The sequence below is a fragment of the Botryllus schlosseri genome, chromosome 7 (assembly GCF_051294905.1).
Source record: "Botryllus schlosseri isolate E-star chromosome 7, Bs_hap1, whole genome shotgun sequence".
In the NCBI taxonomy this organism is placed as follows: Eukaryota; Metazoa; Chordata; class Ascidiacea; order Stolidobranchia; family Styelidae; genus Botryllus; species Botryllus schlosseri.
This window is the reverse complement of record NC_137242.1, coordinates 5,300,826-5,320,257: the sequence shown is the minus strand read 5'-3', so window position 1 is coordinate 5,320,257 and position 19,432 is coordinate 5,300,826. Positions and strand designations below refer to the sequence as shown.

Below are 19,432 nucleotides of genomic sequence, written 5' to 3'. Positions count from 1 at the left end.
GGATTTAGAGAAATAACACTGTTGGAATGTCACATGACATTGGGTGAATCAAAAGAATTTATACGATGTTTTACCTATCTGGATGATGCCTAATCTTGATATTTTCACATCTGATCTACAAGTTAGAGCTGGAAACGTGACCAGGACTATATCAGCAGCAGTATTTCATCGAACCGGATCCCAAAAAATCGTGATTCGTAGCCTACATCTCTGTTCGAAGTGTTTTTGTAAGAATGTCGGCAGTCGATACCGGTTTCTATGCACGAACGGACACGTTTGTATGGTATTAGTTCAGATTATACCAATTCTTTTAAATTGAATTAGACCCATTTTATGTTTGTATATTACAGTTTGCTGTACTGTAAGGAATATCACTGTAAATCACCATGCCCATGCCAATACCTTTTTAGTCACTTCTCTCGTAATAAATTGCGATCCCCGTGGATAATGGATAGTGTAGGCTTACCATACGTCCTCTTTTAAGAGGATTTGTCCTCTTTTTTTACTTTTTTGAAAGTGTCCTCGGAGGACGCCCTTTTGTCCTCTTTTATGAGATCTTGTCCTCTTTTTTGAAAATTTAGGTCAGATTTAGAGCAATTTGCGAGTGATATGCCGCAAATTAGCACAGAAGTGACGCTCCGGCGGAAATTTCGGAGTGAAAAACGGTGAATTTAGCTCTGAGCGAAAAGATGACCTTTTTTTTTTTTTTTAGTCATCCGATCACAAAGTGAGAAAAATTCACCGGTTTTTGAGAATTCTACTCCGGTTTTGCATCTTGCAAATTTCTGAAAGTGTCCTCTTTTTACATTTTCAAAATATGGTAAGCCTAGGATAGTGACTATTGAGTAACTATCCCAATTATATATGTTGAACAGCCTATGTTCAAGGATCCAAATTATGAATATGGTCCTATCAGTTGAAGGGACCCAGATGCAGTTTTTCATCTCCATTGAATCCTAATTTGATATCTATACTCATGGTGACGCAAGCCCATTATAGTAATAGTGTCCATGGTATACCCAACGAGATATAATGTATTCTGAAAATATCAAATACAAAATCATACTTTTAATGAAATATGCGGTATACAATTTTCCGTATTGCAATCGAAATGTTTCAGGTGTCAATATTTTAATCAAAATAATGCGCTGTGGAGGTCACTGGTAGCACAATGCATAGCATGATTATTATTATACGAAATGAAGAACTGTATTCGTTAAATTTTTGTCTCCAAGCATGTATGGACGACTGCTCTTTGATGTTCAATTTGTGCGTATCCCAGAGCTCGGAGGCAGATATGCCATAACTATAAAACTGTTTCTTTGGTTTCAATCTGCTCTGAAGCGATATCAGTGTTTCTCAGGCTATCATCGGGCGAGTTTGTGTCAGTGGCGGGATCGACGTTACGCTCAGCATGGCCGTTTTCCGTCGACACATTGTCAACAACTGGCGTGTAGACTTTCCACGTTAGTAGTAGACAAGTTATGCTAATTGCCTGAAATAAATAGAGATACAAGAATGGAATAAAATACTTATGCTTTGGGCAATTTGTGAGAAACCCTGTTAGGCAATAACCGTTCGATTGGTCTTTAACAATAATTACATTTTTTCATATGATTTTCGTAATCCGAAGCGAGTATGACTCTCCAACAACGTTTGTCGCCTCTCAAGTCAACTGTTGCAGGCCATGGTTGAAAGAATTCATATTTGTGATACGATTGTTGATATACAATGTTCTTTCCAATTCTCTACTAGTTGCTGACGATTACCCCTGACGAGTGTCAGCCGAAAATATTCGGGTTCATTTCAATATGAATATACTATTTAATTGTATATTGAAGTTCTGTACCTCCAAGAAGCTCTTCGAATTCATATTTAAAGATTACATGACGTTATACTTCCTAACTGAATGGATTTTCCTAAAGTCGACATCATGCATGCTTTTTCAAAAAGTCCTAAGAGAGAGAGTCTTTATTTTCATCGAACCAAAAAACCAACATAGTTTTCAAATAGGATTTCCCTAATGCAGTGGTCCCCAACCGCTGCACCTGTTGTTGACCGGTCATCATGTGATGAGTATCATATTCACTTGACTGGTGTTCGCGTTGTGAATATGGGTATACAAAGACCTTCATGAACATGTGCTACACTCTAATGCTCATTGCAGACTCGTATAACCTATAACGCTCACTTTGGCGACGGCTCCGAGACTTGTAAGGGATCTGGCCATAGACGGCCCGTCGTACATTTTGCAAGCGCCGCATTGTTCGCATTCTATTCCCCACACGATACAAGAGGAATCGAGGATTCTACCGAGAATGATCGGAAGCGGAATCTGGCCGCAGATCCGAATTACGAGCCACTGCGAAAATATACGTTCAGTGATGTCAGAGACGGGAGATAAATATTCCCGTCACAAAACATACTTGAACGCCGAGTGCAAATGGACGTTGGTAAAACGGCATGCTTCGCAGTGATATCTAAAAACACGTATAGGAAACACATGATTACACCTTAGGCTCAACTCAAACCACATCATACTCCGGGCATGGGAATTTGAACGTGACGCAGTCATAAATTGTGTCACTAGGTTCCTTACATCGATCATTACGTGAGCATAAGAAGTGCTATGAGTTTAGTTTTGGCCATGTTCACTTTTCATTCGTCATTCACTGGGTCGTTCTGTGGACCTACGTGTAATGTGTATAAATGCACCCAATAACAGCGATGTATAGATAGGGCTGTCACTGGAGGTGTGTTTGACTCAAGCATAATATAACCTAGCCAATCTGACTTCTTACTAGGATATTGTTGACTAGCCCAATATCATTAATTTTGATGCACTTAAAATAAGTTGACTCTTGGATGCACAGAACTTCAATATTGACTATAATTAAATAATAATATATTCATATTCAGTTATATTTCAATATGAATATATTATTCAGTGGTATATTAAAATTAGTAAATTAGTACCGCTAGCAATATCACTGTGGCTTTATTCTGTGTGCATGGACTGTGGATGGTTATGTGCTAAAATGCGTGCACTGTTTAATATACATACCTGCAAACCGGACTGAGATTTGAGATATCCGAAAAATACCAGCAGACCACCAAATGCCAGAAAGATCCAGACGCTAAGACACCCTTCAACTTTGCATCTTCCTTTGACAGCGGTTGAATCCCACGTCAAGGTACCCGTTCCGATTGCTGCTATTGTTGAGCAATTGACGAATCTCTAGCAAAATTGTTTCACAACTGGGAATCATGCATATAGTTTATCTCAACTTGCCAAATTATCCACAATCCTTGTTTCTATGAAACAGAACTAGTCAGCAACGAATTACTTCTATCTGACATTAGTATACTCAAGTAGGTTTGTCTAATTGCACTACTCACCAATTTGTTTATATTTTTGGAATATTTCCACTTCTACTTGGCAGTTTTATTGCCAAAACCACATATTTTTACACTTTGGATTTTGTAAAGTAGGAACTTTTTAGGAATATGCTTGAATCTATTTTTGTCTTTATGGCTGAGCGAAAGAGTTCCTGTATCAAAGCAACTGAATATGCTTTCAAAAATTTCACCTATTAGCAGTATCATATTATCCTTCATTTTGCAAAGAGGCATCCTGCAATTTTGAAGGTAGCCCCATCCAATTAACTGCGAAAAGTATATTGGGCCTATTTTGATCAAATCTAATGTTTGAAACTACTTATTCAAGAACTGTTACTAGTAATTTGGTAGAAATTTTGGTTGTACTTCTAATTCCATTCGGGTGCTCTGCTATCACTTTGCCCAGCTATTACATATGCGTGAAATTCGTTGCGTTCATATTTGGCAACTTGGAAGATATCGGAATGACACCAGAGATTGTAACACTGTGGTTGTGGTTATGTGCATATTTACGCCATATCGATAATACACGATTAAATAGAAGCGCACCTCTCCTGTTCCTCCTTCTTGGCATCTCGCATCGCAGAATGAAGTATATGTCAAACCGTCTGCGCCGCATATTGGATTAAAGAAATCGGTGCTGCATCCCCCACATGCAGATCGGCATGACATGTCCAAATTGTTGCCATAAGGCACATTCACCCCGGCTACATCTAAAGATCGATAGCAGATGCGTCAATTAATATTATTATCTTCTATTGAACAATGAAGAACTATCACGAGGGCGTTCAATGACCGTTGTAGAAGTAGAAATATACCTTTATAAAAGCAACGGTGCTCAGTAACTAAGTACTTACACTTTCTTGGATTACTCAATAATAGGCCTATAGCAGCGGTTCTCAACCGGGGGTCTGCGAAGCTATTTCAGGGGGTCCGCGAGACCTCTAAATTTTTAAAATGGTTGATAACCTAATTTTTATTTTATTTGTAAATTTGAGAAAGCATGAGGCAGTTTCGCACCACAACTGCTAAAACCTCATGACTCATATCATCATAATAATCGTCTGACATGGACTGACGTAGTGTGGAAACTCATTTTCATTGCCAATTTTCCAATAACCTGCTGATACAAACAATTTGCTGTTTAGAGATGTTTTGTTGGGGTTTGCGAAAAAAATAAAAATTTGGAGATAGTAACGTCAATCAGGGTGACTTCGTAATGTCTGCGAAACCTTTTCGATTTGAAGTTAGCAGTCTCATCAAATTAGTGAACAGTCGTTTGAAATAAAAAATTTCCGAAGTATTTCCATAATTTGGCCCAATGCAGGGAAAAGCTTCTTGGAGGTACAGAACTTTAATATACAATTGAATAGTATATTTATATTGAAATGAACCCGAATATTTTCGGCTGACACTCGTCATAAATCGGACAATGATATACCTATACTCTTAAAGCTCGGCTATCAGATTTTGAGCATTTTTATTGCGGATGCCCTATCGACAAGGCTGATTTTTTGATGAACAAGGAGTGTTTCGTTGCTATCAAAGCATTACGCTCCAACCCTGAAATTCATATCACCAGTAATATTGGTATGCAGCCTTGTCTTGTTAATGGTCGAAAATGTTTGCTCGAAAATATATATGTAAACCCGAACAGAAAAAAATCGTTTCATGACAGTCTTTCTCTGGTTGGAAACATGGATCCATTCTTTGGTGCATAAAATTTGTCTATACTTCTAGATTAGGATTTGACTTTGACGGTAGAAACTCTCTGCGGGCCGATCAAAATGTCGTTGCAGGCCGAATCCGGCCAGCGGTCCGTATGTTGCCCGTCCCTGCGCTAGATGCTGGACGTGATATGTCCATAAAATATGTGTTTCTTCATTGTGGTGCCATAAATGTTGCGATCACACCAAAAGTATCGTCGGAAGCGTTATGCGTTAATATTGCATTAGCCTCCATCTATCTTTGTGGAAATGGTTTTCGGTACTCCTCGTTCATATCAAAACGAAGACGCGGATTTTCAAGACACGACCACGTACTTCAAGAAATACAACAGCAAAATTAGCTTTGAAATAACAAAAGTCCACCAATTTCTACATAAATAGTATGATGTTATCTTCAAGAAAAATCAATATTTTGCTGTTTATCACAAGCCTACAATTCATATTTGCACAAGACAGATGAAGGTTGCACCATAATAGAGCTAAAATTGTACTAAAACTTGAGGGGGTCCGCGAGAGTCCGTGACGGTCAAAAGGGGTCCGCGAAGCCAAAAAGTTCGAGAACCACTGGCCTATAGGTTGCGCCTATTGGCACTATAGCACTTTCCACATTCTCTCAACATGTTTTTTTTATGAAAAACTAATCACTTTGTGTTTTGTGAAGTAGAACGTACTTCTGTGATATTTTCGCATCATCTTTATGAGTGTGATCGCACCAAGTGCATGGTCGAAATAGCCCTGCGTCACGGAGGCTGAATATATTGTCGAAGATGACATCTCTTTGGACATTCATTCACTCATACAAAGACTTTCTGCTAGGACAAGAAGTGCCTTTGACTCGTTTTGGAAATAGCTTCTTCTATTTGTGACTGCACGCGTAGAAATTTACGGCGGTATATCTAATTCTACGTGAGTAGCAACGTTACATACTTTGACCACCCCTGTCCACAAGTTTCAATCAGAAACATGCTTGTACGTACAGCTTCTTGGAGGTACAGAACTTCAATATACAATTGAATAGTATATTCATATTGGAATGAACCCGAATGTTTTCGGCTGACACTCGTCAGGGGTAATCGTCAGCAACTAGTAGAGAATTCAAAATAACATCGTATATCAACAATCGCAGCACAACATATGACGTCACCAGCACGAAATGTCGAATACGAGAGCGTTCAATGTACTATTTTTAGATGATACACGAAGTCTTTTTGTTGACACAGCCTTGGCTGGTGTACTTTGGTCGTTCACACTTTCATTTGTGTGCCTTGGAGTCGACTTTTATCTTAATACACCAGCCAAGGCAGTGACAACAAAATGAGTTCGTGTATCATCTAAAAATAGTACTTTGAACGCTCTCGTATTCGACATTTCGTGCTGGTGACGTCATATGTTGTGCTGCGATTGTTGATATACGATGTTCTTTTGAATTCTCTACTAGTTACTGACGATTACCCCTAACGAGTGTCAGCCGAAAATATTCGGGTTCATTTCAATATGAATATACTATTCAAATATGCTTGTACACGTAAAACCTAAAACCTAACCTAAAATTACACTCATTCCTTTTTCGCTAATGAATGGATGTCACCGGTATATCATATATCAGTGGTTCTCGAATGCCGGTCCGTGACAAGTTTTCTGTCGGTACCCAGATATATTAAAATTCTATATCGCACAATGCCAAAAAGCAAGACGTTCGAGCGAGATAGTGTAATGGTGATGCGTCCTGCTTCTCGAGCCGTAGGTCGTGGGCTCGGTAGGACGTGGGTTCGGTCCCCGGTCAGGTCATACCAAAGACTCGAAAGTTGATCAGGCGCTCAGCAATCACGGATAGCGTGGAGGAGAAAAAAACGGGGGCGCAGGCTAGATGACCTCTCGGCCGTATCGCAACTCCGTCGTCAAAGCATCTCGATGGTGCAGGCGAAAAAGAATATCATCTCTCTCTCTCGCTCTCTCTCTCTCTGTTCATAAATTAGAGAAATAAAACGCCATATTTCAAATTTATTTAAAATTGTGGAGCGTAACTTTGTATGATGTTGCAATAGAGAATTGATGGTCTATGCTTTGGACGTGCGTCGCAGTGGTGCAAGTGTTATACGAACTGACAAGTTAATTGTGAAAACAACGGAGACTTTTATATCAACTTCTTTGAATTCCAAAAGTGCAATTAAGCGACACTTAACAGTATAATAGAGGCTATGGCAAGTAGCAAAACGCTTATCTTACAAACGATACCGAACAATCACAATAAGGTTAGTGGTCTTAAACATAACTTCGCAAGTTTCGCCGTGCAGAAACCTCAATAGAACCATGTATAAATATCTCTAGTATCAAAGGGGCTTCATTGAACGAAGTTTCCAATATTACCTTTGACTTGCATGCATTTCTCGCAATTGAATTTTGGGTGAATTTTGTTTTCTTACGGTTCACCGATCCGCAACATTTGTTTTGGAGTTTTACCGGCCCGCGAGGTCAAAAAAGGTTGAAAATTACTGTCCTGCACGACACAAATGATGTCGCAACGCACTTTACCTGGTGTCGGGCAGTAGGTTAGGAAAACGAAAACGCAGCAAAACGAGCCGAGTGTGGCGACGATGCAAAACTTGATCATTTGCGGCACTGTCATCTTCAGTTTTGTCACTAACACACCGCTGAGAATGTTTCCAGAGCACGCAAACACCACAACAGTTGCGCCTGAAATGAGAACGGCGCGTCATCATTCCGTTCAACCGGATTCGGCATAACTTACCGAAGTATATCGCGGCAGTTGCGCTTGGTAGGTTGAACATGGTTTCTATGTATTTCGTGCCAAAAGCTGAAAAGGCAGAAACTAGTCCTGAATCCATTGCTCCGCTCAGCGATATAAGAATCAGAATAGGATTTTTCACCACGATTAGCAAGCAGCGTGGAAGATCTCGCAGGCTGTAGAAAGCACAATCTTTATGCGGGATTCAATAGATGCGGGGCGTAATATCCTATAACGCATAGTGGCATTTATAAAGCGAGGAGTGCTCGGTCAACAAAATTGTAATCGATCTCTTGCTTGTGGTAAAGGTCTCATTTTATATCTTCGTTCTAGGCTTGCAATGATATCAACATTTTGGGGCGGCCGTAATTTAAGACGTGGCTATACGCTTTACGTGCCCGCTATATTAGTGTTTGGTACTCTTTTCGGCAAAAAATCACGCCGAAATAGGCCTGCAGCCCTACCTGGTGTTGGAGAATCGTATTGTGGTACTTAGAAACAGGCATCAGCGCACAGAATTCGTCCCGTAGACTGGTACTGGTTCATTACATTGCAGCCCAAGTCACTGCTGATAACAGCGCGACACCACTGCTTAATCGCGTGCAATGAAAGTTTCAAGCGACTCCAATCGACTTACGGTTATAAATATAATAACAGTAGCATATATAGTAGTTTTCTTTCAACACGGATATTCAAAATGTAAATTTGAAAGAGAGCATGACTTCTATAGAGCGAAACGCTATTCGCTAACCCGGAACAGGTTTCGGATTTCAAAATATTTAATCTCCTCATCCCTTCAACCAACGCAGGCAATGAATGCGTAAACAATTTGCACGGCGCTTAAGCAGAGATATCTAGAGTTCCAGGCTAGTTCTGGGAGTTCGAGGCGTGACTTGGGCGTGCGACGGAGAAAAGACCTACCGCGTCCAATTCAGAGTATCTCAAATTACCTTTTGCCGAAATTCTCATCGCCTCTCACCGCAACGGCGTCGCTTTGATTTTGCATTTCCCGCTCTCTGCCAAGTCTCACGGCGTCGGTGAAAGGCAACTGCTTCGGAAACATCAAAACCGGAACGGAAAACAATACCATCAGCGCTCCGGATATGAGGAAACCGATCCACCAATTCCCGATCCAGAAAATGCTCTCATTTGTGATATCGACTCTGTTGAAATGTTCAAACTAGAAATGAATGGCGCCGTGTATGAACGAGGAACCTCTAATATATCTGGGTATTACTCTTGGTTGAAGTCCACGTATTTTGATAGTAGGTATCCGCCAATAAGAAAACCAGCTCCTGGTCCCAATAGAGCAGATGCGAAAAAGATACCTGTGTGTGACAGATTTGGAATTGTATAGGCGTCAATGAAATTCAAGGAGCCGATCTATATGCTTTCGCAGACTATATTTATAACCAAAGCAGGCGTATACTTGTCAGTTTTCAGACACCGATACGTAGGCCACTGCAATTGATAACGTAAATGAATTGACCGCGTCGCGGTATATCTAAAGGAATGCAAGCTCGAGAGTCTGTTGGGGAAGTAATTTCATCAGATATCATATGATGTTGGGCTCCGTGATACTAGGAACGCAAATCTGTCACGCACTATAGAAGCATGATCAATAGTGACCTGCAATTGCTCGCGTCTCGTAAGCAAAGTCATTCGACTCTCGAAAAGTTTGAGAATGTTAGCTACGTAGGTCTGGACATAACTATTATACTCCGCGCTACGAGGTCTACTCACCGAAGCGTTGTCAAGTGGAATAATTGCGGTTTTGAGTGTGTTTTGCGTAGCTTGTTACATCTAGCAAATGACAGATATTCAAACATTTGTATCGCGCGATATGTGGAATTACGCTTATGAGCGTTGCGTGAATAAGGGAAGCTGTGACACAACAAATGTACCGCCTCTGACACGAAACTTGACATGAATCAACAACTCGCTGTTGCACGAACGCTGCTCAGTGCTCAAATTCGCATTTGCGTACACCGTACACCGGGCGTACAGCCTACAGCAGTGATTCCCAACCTTTTTTCACCCACGTACCTTTTCGAGGTTTTATGCAGTGCTCCCGTACCACCTATATAAGTTACGCGCGCTGAAGGAGGTCAAAAATGTTTCCATCGTTTATGACGTCATAATGACGTATTTGACGTATGCGAAGAGTAATAGTAAATACTATTAAACTAGGCATTATTAGCCAGGGTTAATGGGATGCCTGAAATTGCTTTTTCGCCACCAGTCACAAGAAGAAGAACAACATGATTATAATGAAATAACAGCAAACAACAAACGTCAATTGTTTAATGCGATGGCCGCATTTGCTTATTTTCCACTAGCTCAGCGGTTCTCAAACTTTTTTAGACACGCCCCTGTTTATGATAGTGAAAAATTTCGCGCCCTCCCCCCCCCCCCCCCCCCCCCTTATCGTCATATCACAAAATGCAACCAGAATATTAGCAATCCGAACGAATAATTTTATGGCGTGGATGGTTATGACAGTTGATAAGTGAATTCCTAAATATGCAATTAGGACTATACACAGAGCAAAAACAATGAATTGGAGGTAAATCGCACGAAGCGCGAAAACACGCCCCCAGTTTGAGAACCACTGCACTAGCTGGTCGATGCGTGGCATATGTTTGCCCACAACGCATCGAAAGTCATGCATGGGCATGGGTTTCTTCGACTTGATAGCCGTCAGAGATGAAAATCCTTGCTGGCACTCCCACGTAGAAGGGAAAATTAGCAGCTGGGGAATAGCGTGAGAAGCTAAAGTCGATTACGAGGAGGCCACGCTAAGCCTGAAGTTTATTGGAGAACAATCTTTGTGTTCAACCCCACCTTAACGAATAACTCCCTTCGGTCGAAAAAAAAACAGAATCTACTCGCGTACCACCTGGAAGACCATCGCGTACCACTAGTGGTACGCGTACCACAGGTTGGAAACCACTGGCCTACAGCGAAGAACATCCACATTCCACTGTCACGAGGATTCGCATTACATCATTTCGCGGAATACTGACCGTGATAAGTCGACGAATAGACTTCCTTCACGTTTTCGTCCAGGTAATTCAGGGCTATGGTGTAAATCGGCGACGCTCCGATACCAATAAGTATCTGTCCAATAATGAATACAGACCTGTTGAAATTTGAATGAATTGGTTTGAATGCAACAGCTACAAATTTCACAATGACAGGAAAAGAGTGGAATAGGGATTTACAGCAATAGTCGAATGTGGTATGAATGTAAAATGACACCGGGGACCCAAGTCGCATTCGTACGAAAGGTCATCAACAGTTAGCCAACAATATGTTAGCCTTCAATCTTCCATGATACTAAGATCTGCATGTTAATACTGTCAGCGCTCAAGACATAGAAAGTGTATAGATACAATACATATCCAGCTATATTGGCATAGCTTTACGTTGTGCCATTCGCGGAACGTTCTTGTATAACCCTTCACTCAACATATCTTACCGGAATGATCGCAAATCAGTTGCCTCGCAATTCGAGGTGATGTTGCAGATAGCGGTATCGGTCTCGGAAAGGTTGTACGGGGGTGCAATGAAATGCGGCAAAGAAAATACCACAGCCCCAGCACCCATGATGAACATACCCCATCCGATCCATAACGTTTTGTGCCCTCGTCCCCCCACATAAGTCACCACTGGTATGCTGACGCACACACCGATTTCATAGCATGATGAAATGAATCCAGTTTCAGAACTCCGTAAATGAAACCTGGAATTATATAGGCATAATAAGTAGAAATCTCGAATCTATCGCAGTCATCTTCAAGAATTGATACAAAATCTGGTCAATGGTCTTGATTATTTCAATAAAATCATTTATGGAGATACACAATTACTCAAAGACCTCTAATTTGAAGATCAGCCAATCAGGTAGTCACTTGGATCGGATGTCGAACCTGTCCTCGCATCCAAATGTCTATAGCCAAGGTGAACACATAACACACGATGCTTTCGTCAAGTCAAATCTAAGATTCCACCAGATATATAAATATTGTCTTGAGGCACATTTCCAAAGACATGTATCTATTTATCTACTAATAATATCTGCAACTTTGACCTGTTATATTTTGCGCAAAGGTAATCGCTGTAAGTTTATACGCCGAGTTAGCTAATCGATACCTTCTTTCCAAAGTACTGATGACGACACTTGAAAGTCCATTTACTATCGCCCCTTGTAGAAACGAACTGATGCTGAAAAAGACCAATGCCCATCGGGAAGTGTTGAAGACGTTTAGACAGGATATCGGAACCCTGGAAAGGCACATCATTGTTATGTAATCTCATCATTTACCGAAATTCCTATTGTTTCTGCCAGTTGCATGGTCGCATGCGTCATCACTAAAAGTAGGCACATACCTTCCGAGTTTACAGGAGTTGCAGCCGAGTTGACAACCGCATTGTTCATAGTCTTTGATATCACCAGCTTGTTTCCTGTGTTTCGTATCATCGGCCTCCATGTTGTAAATGTCCCGTCTTCAAGGCATAGGTCAGTTCATAGACACTCATTCGGTCGGTCACTAACTTTCGGCAAAGATTTTAGCTGGTGAACGACTCAGCGTGTGCATAAGTTCCAATAATAGAATGCGTTCGGAGATGTTATGCGAGGCACTCTTTTGTCATGTTCTCGGGTAACATTTCTACGCATCGCAAGTTTTGAAGTAAGCTCGCAGCATCAGAATCGAATTACGAGAAAGATTAAAATTTTAAAGCTAGGCCTGCCGAAGAGGTATTTGCACAGCGTGTCTACGAGGATGCGTTTACGGCCGTATGCGGTAGCTTTAATAGACGACTACATAGACAGAAAGCACCTTGTTGGTTATTAAAGTAGCGAAATTGAGCTCTTGTTTAAATATGCCTGACAACTAATTATATGAAGTATCACCACTCCCTGGCATGGATAATAAGGGTATAGGCGTGCTGCATAAAACTGCGAAGCCGCAATACATCACACAGTGTACTCTTGGCAAACAGCCACTTTTTAAAATGAGCAGAAATCAATGCTTCGTTTACAAATACTGTTCATAAATCCTACCTGTTTGAGGAAGAAAACTGTACACTACATCCTCCAAGGAATGAAGTCACATCTTGGTAATACTTCAAGGTTAGTTACTCTAACTGGGGTATTTCCAGAGTCTCTTGGAAGTACAAAACTTCAGTGTACAATTAAGTAATATATATTCATATTGAAATAAACCCGTGATATTTTCGGCAGACACTCGTCAGCAACTAGTTGGTACTCAAAAGAACATTGTATATCAACAATCGTTATATTTTCAACCGAGGTAACTTTGCCAGTAAACGCGCATTACAATACATGGCAACTCTACGGCAGTCTCAAATCAAATAGACATATACCACCCACGTAGACTACATGAAATGTTGAAATAGTCCTCAATTGACACCTCGGAAAGACAAATCTAAACCTCGATAAGGAGTTAAATTCCAGCATCCGCACCATGAACGGTGCATAGCCTAATGTTTACCTAAGGACACCTTAGCAATCTTATCCAACTCCCTGTTGCAGAGTGGGTGAGGGGTCCTCACCGAATAAGTATAACATCTGCATCTGTAAGTGATCATCTGAAGTTATCGACGTCTTTAGGAACAGCATTAAAAGCACAGCGCCACATGGAAATCCTAGTCGATGAAATTGCCACCTCGAATAGCGTTATACAGGATGGAATCGATCAGGAACGTATTCGCTCTGTCAGGCGACAACACATTCAACAAAATCTTCCAGATTTCCACCGCGAACGCTATGTAGAACCTCAACACCGCGGCAAGTTGTCATAACAACATGATAGAGCAGTGTAGCCCAGACCTGGGCAGTAGGCATTTTACGACCCGCGGGCCAAATCCGGCCCGCGAAAAGTTACGTGTAATTAAGAACATATAGAAGCTACGTGTGAATGTTAATGCGTGGACTTAAACCACAGGATGTATAAACTGAACTGGAAATACGTTATCTTTGAAGGCTGTTGTTTGTTCATGCGTTGTGGTTACGTAGCGTGGCGTTGTGTGCGTATTCCAAATTCAAAACTACGTCGATATAGCATTGTATTTCGTAACAAATATAGTCTCAAGTCACTGTTTCCGTATAATATAGTCCAAAACTAGTTTCTTACCATTGTCACATTACGGATTACACGGTCTGCGCCTTACATTGTTATCTGATACGTTCCCAAATCCCTAATTCGTGAAACTTAGCCAACCATCATAGTACACCTGGATAGCAGTCATCATAACCCATAAACGATTAAAGCGTATGTCAAAAAATATAAAGGCAACGGCTGAATACCGACTTTTCAGGAATATTTGCAGCATTAAATATTTCTTAACTTATACGAGAGGTAAACGCGTCTTTCTACTTTGTGGTAAGCAAGTTGCCGTGATTGAGGAATTTAATTTGAGTCGTGAGAGAAGGCGAATTTGGTGTGCAGCGTTTTTTAGGGTAACCTGACACTTTAATCAGTGAATGCCTGGAGTCCAAAAAAAGCTATTTTAAGCAAATCTCAGCCTCAGTCTATAATTACGAAAATATGAAACCTCAGAGAGTAGAAACGAATTGATACGATTCAATATTCTACCTGACACCAAGGTCCAAGGATTTCTAGAACTTCTAGAACTTGAAGTTCTAGAAGTCCCTGTCTGGCACCTACACATCCATTAGATACAATCAGGGTTGCAATGACCAGAGGTGGTCAGTAACGAAGAACTTCTACTTTTTGAAGTATTTGAAGTAGATTTTGCCTACTCGCACTACTTATTGCGTAGTTGTGATTTGAGACTACTTCTACTTCTATTTGACAGTTTTAAGTTTTTTAAGGCAAAAATAGGCGTAGAATACCTACTTGCATACTTACTTGTGAACCGCCACTCCTACTTCTACCTGAGTAGAAATTTCGGTGTTACTTCTATTTCGAAGGTTTATTGCTTATAAAGGCCTAGTGCGGTATACAGTGCTGTGCTAGCTCGGTCACAGGCCCTCCTAACACACATGTATATGACTATAGTCCTATGCATGCCTTATTCGCTTTCGTTCTGCAAGAGCATGGAAAAAGCTTAACCCATAATTCACGTCGGAGCCTTCGGGGATTCGTCACCGTTTCGGGCAATTCATCGTCTATAACGCGGCCTTCGAGCAATGCGGTAAGTCGACTTGCTCCACATGATCCATTCATGGAAACCTCCCTCGCATACAATAGCTGCGATTTTCCGGAGGTCTGGGGCTGTCATGTTCACAGATTTGATCAGTTCTTCAGCGCTTCTCACGTCCCAGGATCCTCTCCAGTCCAGCACCATACCGGCGACACGTATCTCCTCCATCTTTGTTCGTGATTTTACCCATTGCACGATATGTGGAGTCTGGTATTTCTCCACTTTGCCTTTCCGCTCTTTATCCAGGTCGGCGTTGTCGGACACAATGGTGACATCCATTATCGTTGCCACTTTTGAATTCCGGTCTACAACTATAAGATCGGGTCTTTTCCATGTCTCTGATGTCTTGATTGTGGTCTCGACCCAGACCTCGCAACCTTTGCGTTCAGCTGTGCTTTTCACGTAACTGACAACCCGATTGTTACTTTTTAATGTGCTTTTAATGCTACTTGAGTAGCGACGATGACTACTTTGACCCCCTCTGGTAATGACTCGAGTCATAACTAGTCTCGATTCAGACTTAGTCGCGATTTTCTGGTGACTCGATTTGACTCGAGTCATTTTTTCAAATACTTAAAATGACCCGATTAGATTTTATTTTTTTATTGAGTCATTTTGTATTCGAGTTCGAGTCATTGTGCTTGTGCATGACTCGAACCAAGTCATAGGACTCGAGACTAGGACTGCCAAGACAGACATTTCGTTGTAACTTCGAAGAATAGTAAAGTCACCATATTATTGGTATTTCGCCTATCACTCCTGATACTTTGGGAAATAGGGCCAGAAACTGTTAAGACTTAGGAAAATTGCTATATTATGAATGCGAGCCATTCTATGTCACTCGAATAGACTTGAAAAAATGGGTTGAACCAGATTGAACAGTAAACATGATGACTTGGACTCGAGTCAAAACATTATGACTCGGACTCAAATCTCAACTAGCTGACTTGGACTTGAATCGAGGATGAATTGAACATGACTCGACTTGACTCGAGTCAAAACTACAAAAGTGAGATTGACTTGTGACTTGTTTTCAATCCCTTATACAATCCAAACATGCGTCAATGGTTGATTATAGGGTTACCATACGTCCTCTTTTAAGAGGATATGTCCTCTTCTTTGACTTTTTTGAAAGTGTCCTCGGAGGACACTCAAATGTTTTCTTTTTTAGAATTTTGGTTGAATATATGGCATAATCGACTTAGATACAGGAAGTTAGCACTAAAGGAACGCTCCGTCGGGTATTTCGGGAGCTCAGCCGGAAAGTTGACCTTTTTTTCTAATCAACCACCTGATAATGTGAAAGGATAACCTGTATTTCGGGAGTTGAGCCAGAAAGTTGACCTTTTTTTAGTCAACCGACCACGATGTGGGAAAAATTTACCATTTTTTCAGAATTTTCTTAGGTTTTGTAAGTCGGAAAATTTTGAAAAATGTCCTCTTTTCAGATTTCCAAAATAAGGTAACCCTAGTTGACTTGTAATATAAACTTAAACTATATTCAAATTCTCTTTAAATCAAACAAGGGGTTTGGATATGGTAAGAACCGACCACAATGAGCAGTCTATAGAACAGAGATAGATATTTGGTCATTAGATTACTTTACTACTAGTTACGACAATGCAATCTTCGATCATTTCGTTTGCGGTCAACATATTTGTGATAGAGCAGTGGTTCTTAACCTTTTTCTCCAGCGCACCCTTTCAAAATTTGCCTGGGTCTGGCGCCCTGCCCATTTTAAGGAATGTAGTAAAAAAACAATGGGTAAGTGGTCGAAGTTCACTATATTTCACGCTTGAATTGCGCCCGAGGACCACTCGACTAATTAACGATATAATAATTGTATGAGCTATTTTTGGGATCAAATCACGGTTTTCATAACAACCATCGAGAGAAGCCTTCTGGCTCATACCGTTTGGTTCGAGCTCCATGTACTGTACATATCCCGAATTCATCCCTGCGATTGGCAATCCGGGAAGTTAATTGTAAGGGGTTTTGTTTCATTGTTTTTGTGACTACTAAATCATCTGAGAATGTGGTAGAGATCTTTACTCCCATGAACTTAGTACTGCACTAAACTCTTAACTTTAACATGATTGTGGGTAACAACCAGAGGTGGTCAGTATCGAAGTACTTCTACTTTTTAGAAGTACCCAAGTAGTTTTCCTCTACTTCTAGTACTTACTCAAGTAGGTCTGATTTTCTCTACTTATACTTCGTATATTTTGTGATCTACTGACTTACTTTTCTCTATTTTTAGTTTGTCAAGTAGAAGTAGTTTAATCTCCCAATACGAAAGATAATCTGAGGAGTTTCGGGGCTGTTTTCACGGAGTACCAACATTTAATATTCATAAAAGTCAAGTAAAGCTCAAAAATGTTGTTGCGCTTCGTGCACAGTAGTTATAGAGAAACAAGTATATGTTTTCACGGCAGTATCAGTGAATATAATTTAGGTACCGGATTGCTTGGTTCCGCTCACACCGCATTGTCGCCCGTATCAAATATTTCATCACAGTAAATATGGCCCACCAAAACGTTTGAAACTACCGTTTATCAATCTAGCAATTACCTGTCATATCGTAATCTAGCAGCCCATTACGTGTCTTGCTAATCGGTAAAATCCAGCTTTTTTGAACGTTACAATTGTTTTAGCAGATAACCTTTGAATCTCTATGGACAAAAGACATGAAATATATTTTCCGCTTTTTAGAAGTGGTATTTGTATTTTAATTCCAATTGCGAGTATCATACTTTGAGTTCTAATTACTTTCAGTTCTTTTGTCTGCAGAACATACATGTTGAAGCATAAAAGCAAGTGTAGCAATGCCTCTATTTTCCAAAAATAAAGTTACACTAAATATAACTTTTACGATCCACAATATTTGTTATTAACGTATACTAATCGCGCGAAGTGATGAAACTGTATCGGATACAACTTCTACGTATTGCTCTTCGCCCAAACTTGGGGCCTTATCAAATGGGGTCGGGCGCCATGCCATGATATTCTCTAAAACTGGGTCTTCTCGTAAACAAATGGTTAGTATCGCATTTTAATATCAATACTATAATTAGCATCCCATGCTGCAAAAGAATACTTATTCAGTCGAAAATTGATACCTCCTGGGATGCATCAATACGAATCAAGCTCTCTGCACCCTCCGCATCGCTCAATTTGCAGCTTTTGACAGGCCATGCGACTGTTTTCAAAACTACTTACTGACTTACTTGAGTAGATTTAAGGTCAGTCAATTCTACTTCTACTTCAAGTAGTTTTAGATGGCTTATTTAAGAGGTACTTCTATTCGTACTTGAGTAGACTTTTTTCGTCGCTACTTCTACTTCTACTTGATTAGCTTTCTTGACTACTTTGACCACCTCTTGTAACAACACTAAGCAATATCGTCCTTTATGATACGACGCAGACATATTCTGACGATTTAATTTTGAAGCTCTCAAATACGAGTATTTAGCTTCAAGGCATCTTTAATGCACAAATTGCATTACTCTCAAAAGTGGTACAGTGTATTTTCAATTTCGACACGCGGTGCGCTGCTGGATACAATACCTATCGTTTGAAACATTTTGCGGAAAACCCGAGCTAGCGTTACGGGATCGAGTGTTTTAAGGGGAAATCGGACAAATTTTGTCGAATGTTTGTTTGCAATGAGAACTTAGGGATATAGAGAGCTATTGTTCGACTGTATAATCGTATGTCCTTACTACGCCACCTACTGCGAGGCCATTTTTCTTCAGCGCCCTCTGAGCGTTTTCGCCCCCTTCAAAAACCAAATCACCCCCGTGGGGGCGCTGGAGACAAGGTTAAGAATAGGGACGGTGTGAACGCGAGGTTCGCGTTCTGTGGGTTCTGCACTGTGGACCTTTTTCACATACTACAATTTTCACTTGATTATAACATCTTTGGTTGAAAGTTATTGCATTTCAACTGCGGGCCAATCTACGCATGGCGATGGGAGCACAAGAAATCAACACTAAGCGAGCATGCATGTTGAAAATCTCAAAATTTTACCTGCTGTGTTACAAAAGTTTGCTAGAAATATCCAGGTTTCTGCTTGTGAATATTTAGTGACTCTCTGCTTTGAGCTTGACCCGCAATCACACAACATCAATAGCGAAATAGGCTACATATAGGCTGCTTATTCAACCAATCAATGAAATCGATATTGTTGTCTGATGCAGAAAATCTAGCAGGGGTACGTGGTCAATCTCGATTTCGTATGCTTATTGTATCATAAAAACCAAATCTGTGCGATTGGGGTGTTGGCTACTTCTGTATAACTTGTTAATTGGGTAAAACCCGTCTTACACTCTCCTCAATATCAATGTAGACCATTAAGGCGTAAGAT

General features: G+C 40.6%; 1 protein-coding gene across 1 annotated transcript; it reads right to left on the bottom strand.

The window, feature by feature from the left end:
* Nucleotides 1-1,016: 1,016 nt before the first annotated feature.
* On the bottom strand, nt 1,017-13,700 carry LOC145442641 (solute carrier organic anion transporter family member 4A1-like). Its single transcript, XM_080320607.1, has 13 exons — nt 12,265-13,700; nt 12,028-12,159; nt 11,354-11,617; nt 10,899-11,014; nt 9,110-9,200; nt 8,823-9,035; nt 7,876-8,048; nt 7,659-7,820; nt 3,949-4,112; nt 3,065-3,238; nt 2,427-2,480; nt 2,192-2,362; nt 1,017-1,495 (listed from the first exon to the last, which is right to left on the bottom strand). Exons 1-13 carry the CDS (start codon nt 12,363-12,365, stop codon nt 1,307-1,309), a joined length of 2,004 nt encoding a protein of 667 aa, XP_080176733.1. The 5' UTR covers nt 12,366-13,700; the 3' UTR covers nt 1,017-1,306.
* Nucleotides 13,701-19,432: the final 5,732 nt, after the last annotated feature.

Excerpts from the sequence above, each read along its gene's own strand:
- LOC145442641 (XM_080320607.1), bottom strand. The coding sequence starts at position 12,365 with ATGGAGGCCGATGATACGAAACACAGGAAACAAGCTGGTGATATCAAA. Across the intron at positions 9,201-10,898 it reads CTATTCGTCGACTTATCACG|GTATCTTTTTCGCATCTGCT; the intron begins GTCAGTATTCCG and ends TGTCACACACAG. Across the intron at positions 1,496-2,191 it reads GTCTCGGAGCCGTCGCCAAA|GCAATTAGCATAACTTGTCT; the intron begins GTGAGCGTTATA and ends TATTTATTTCAG.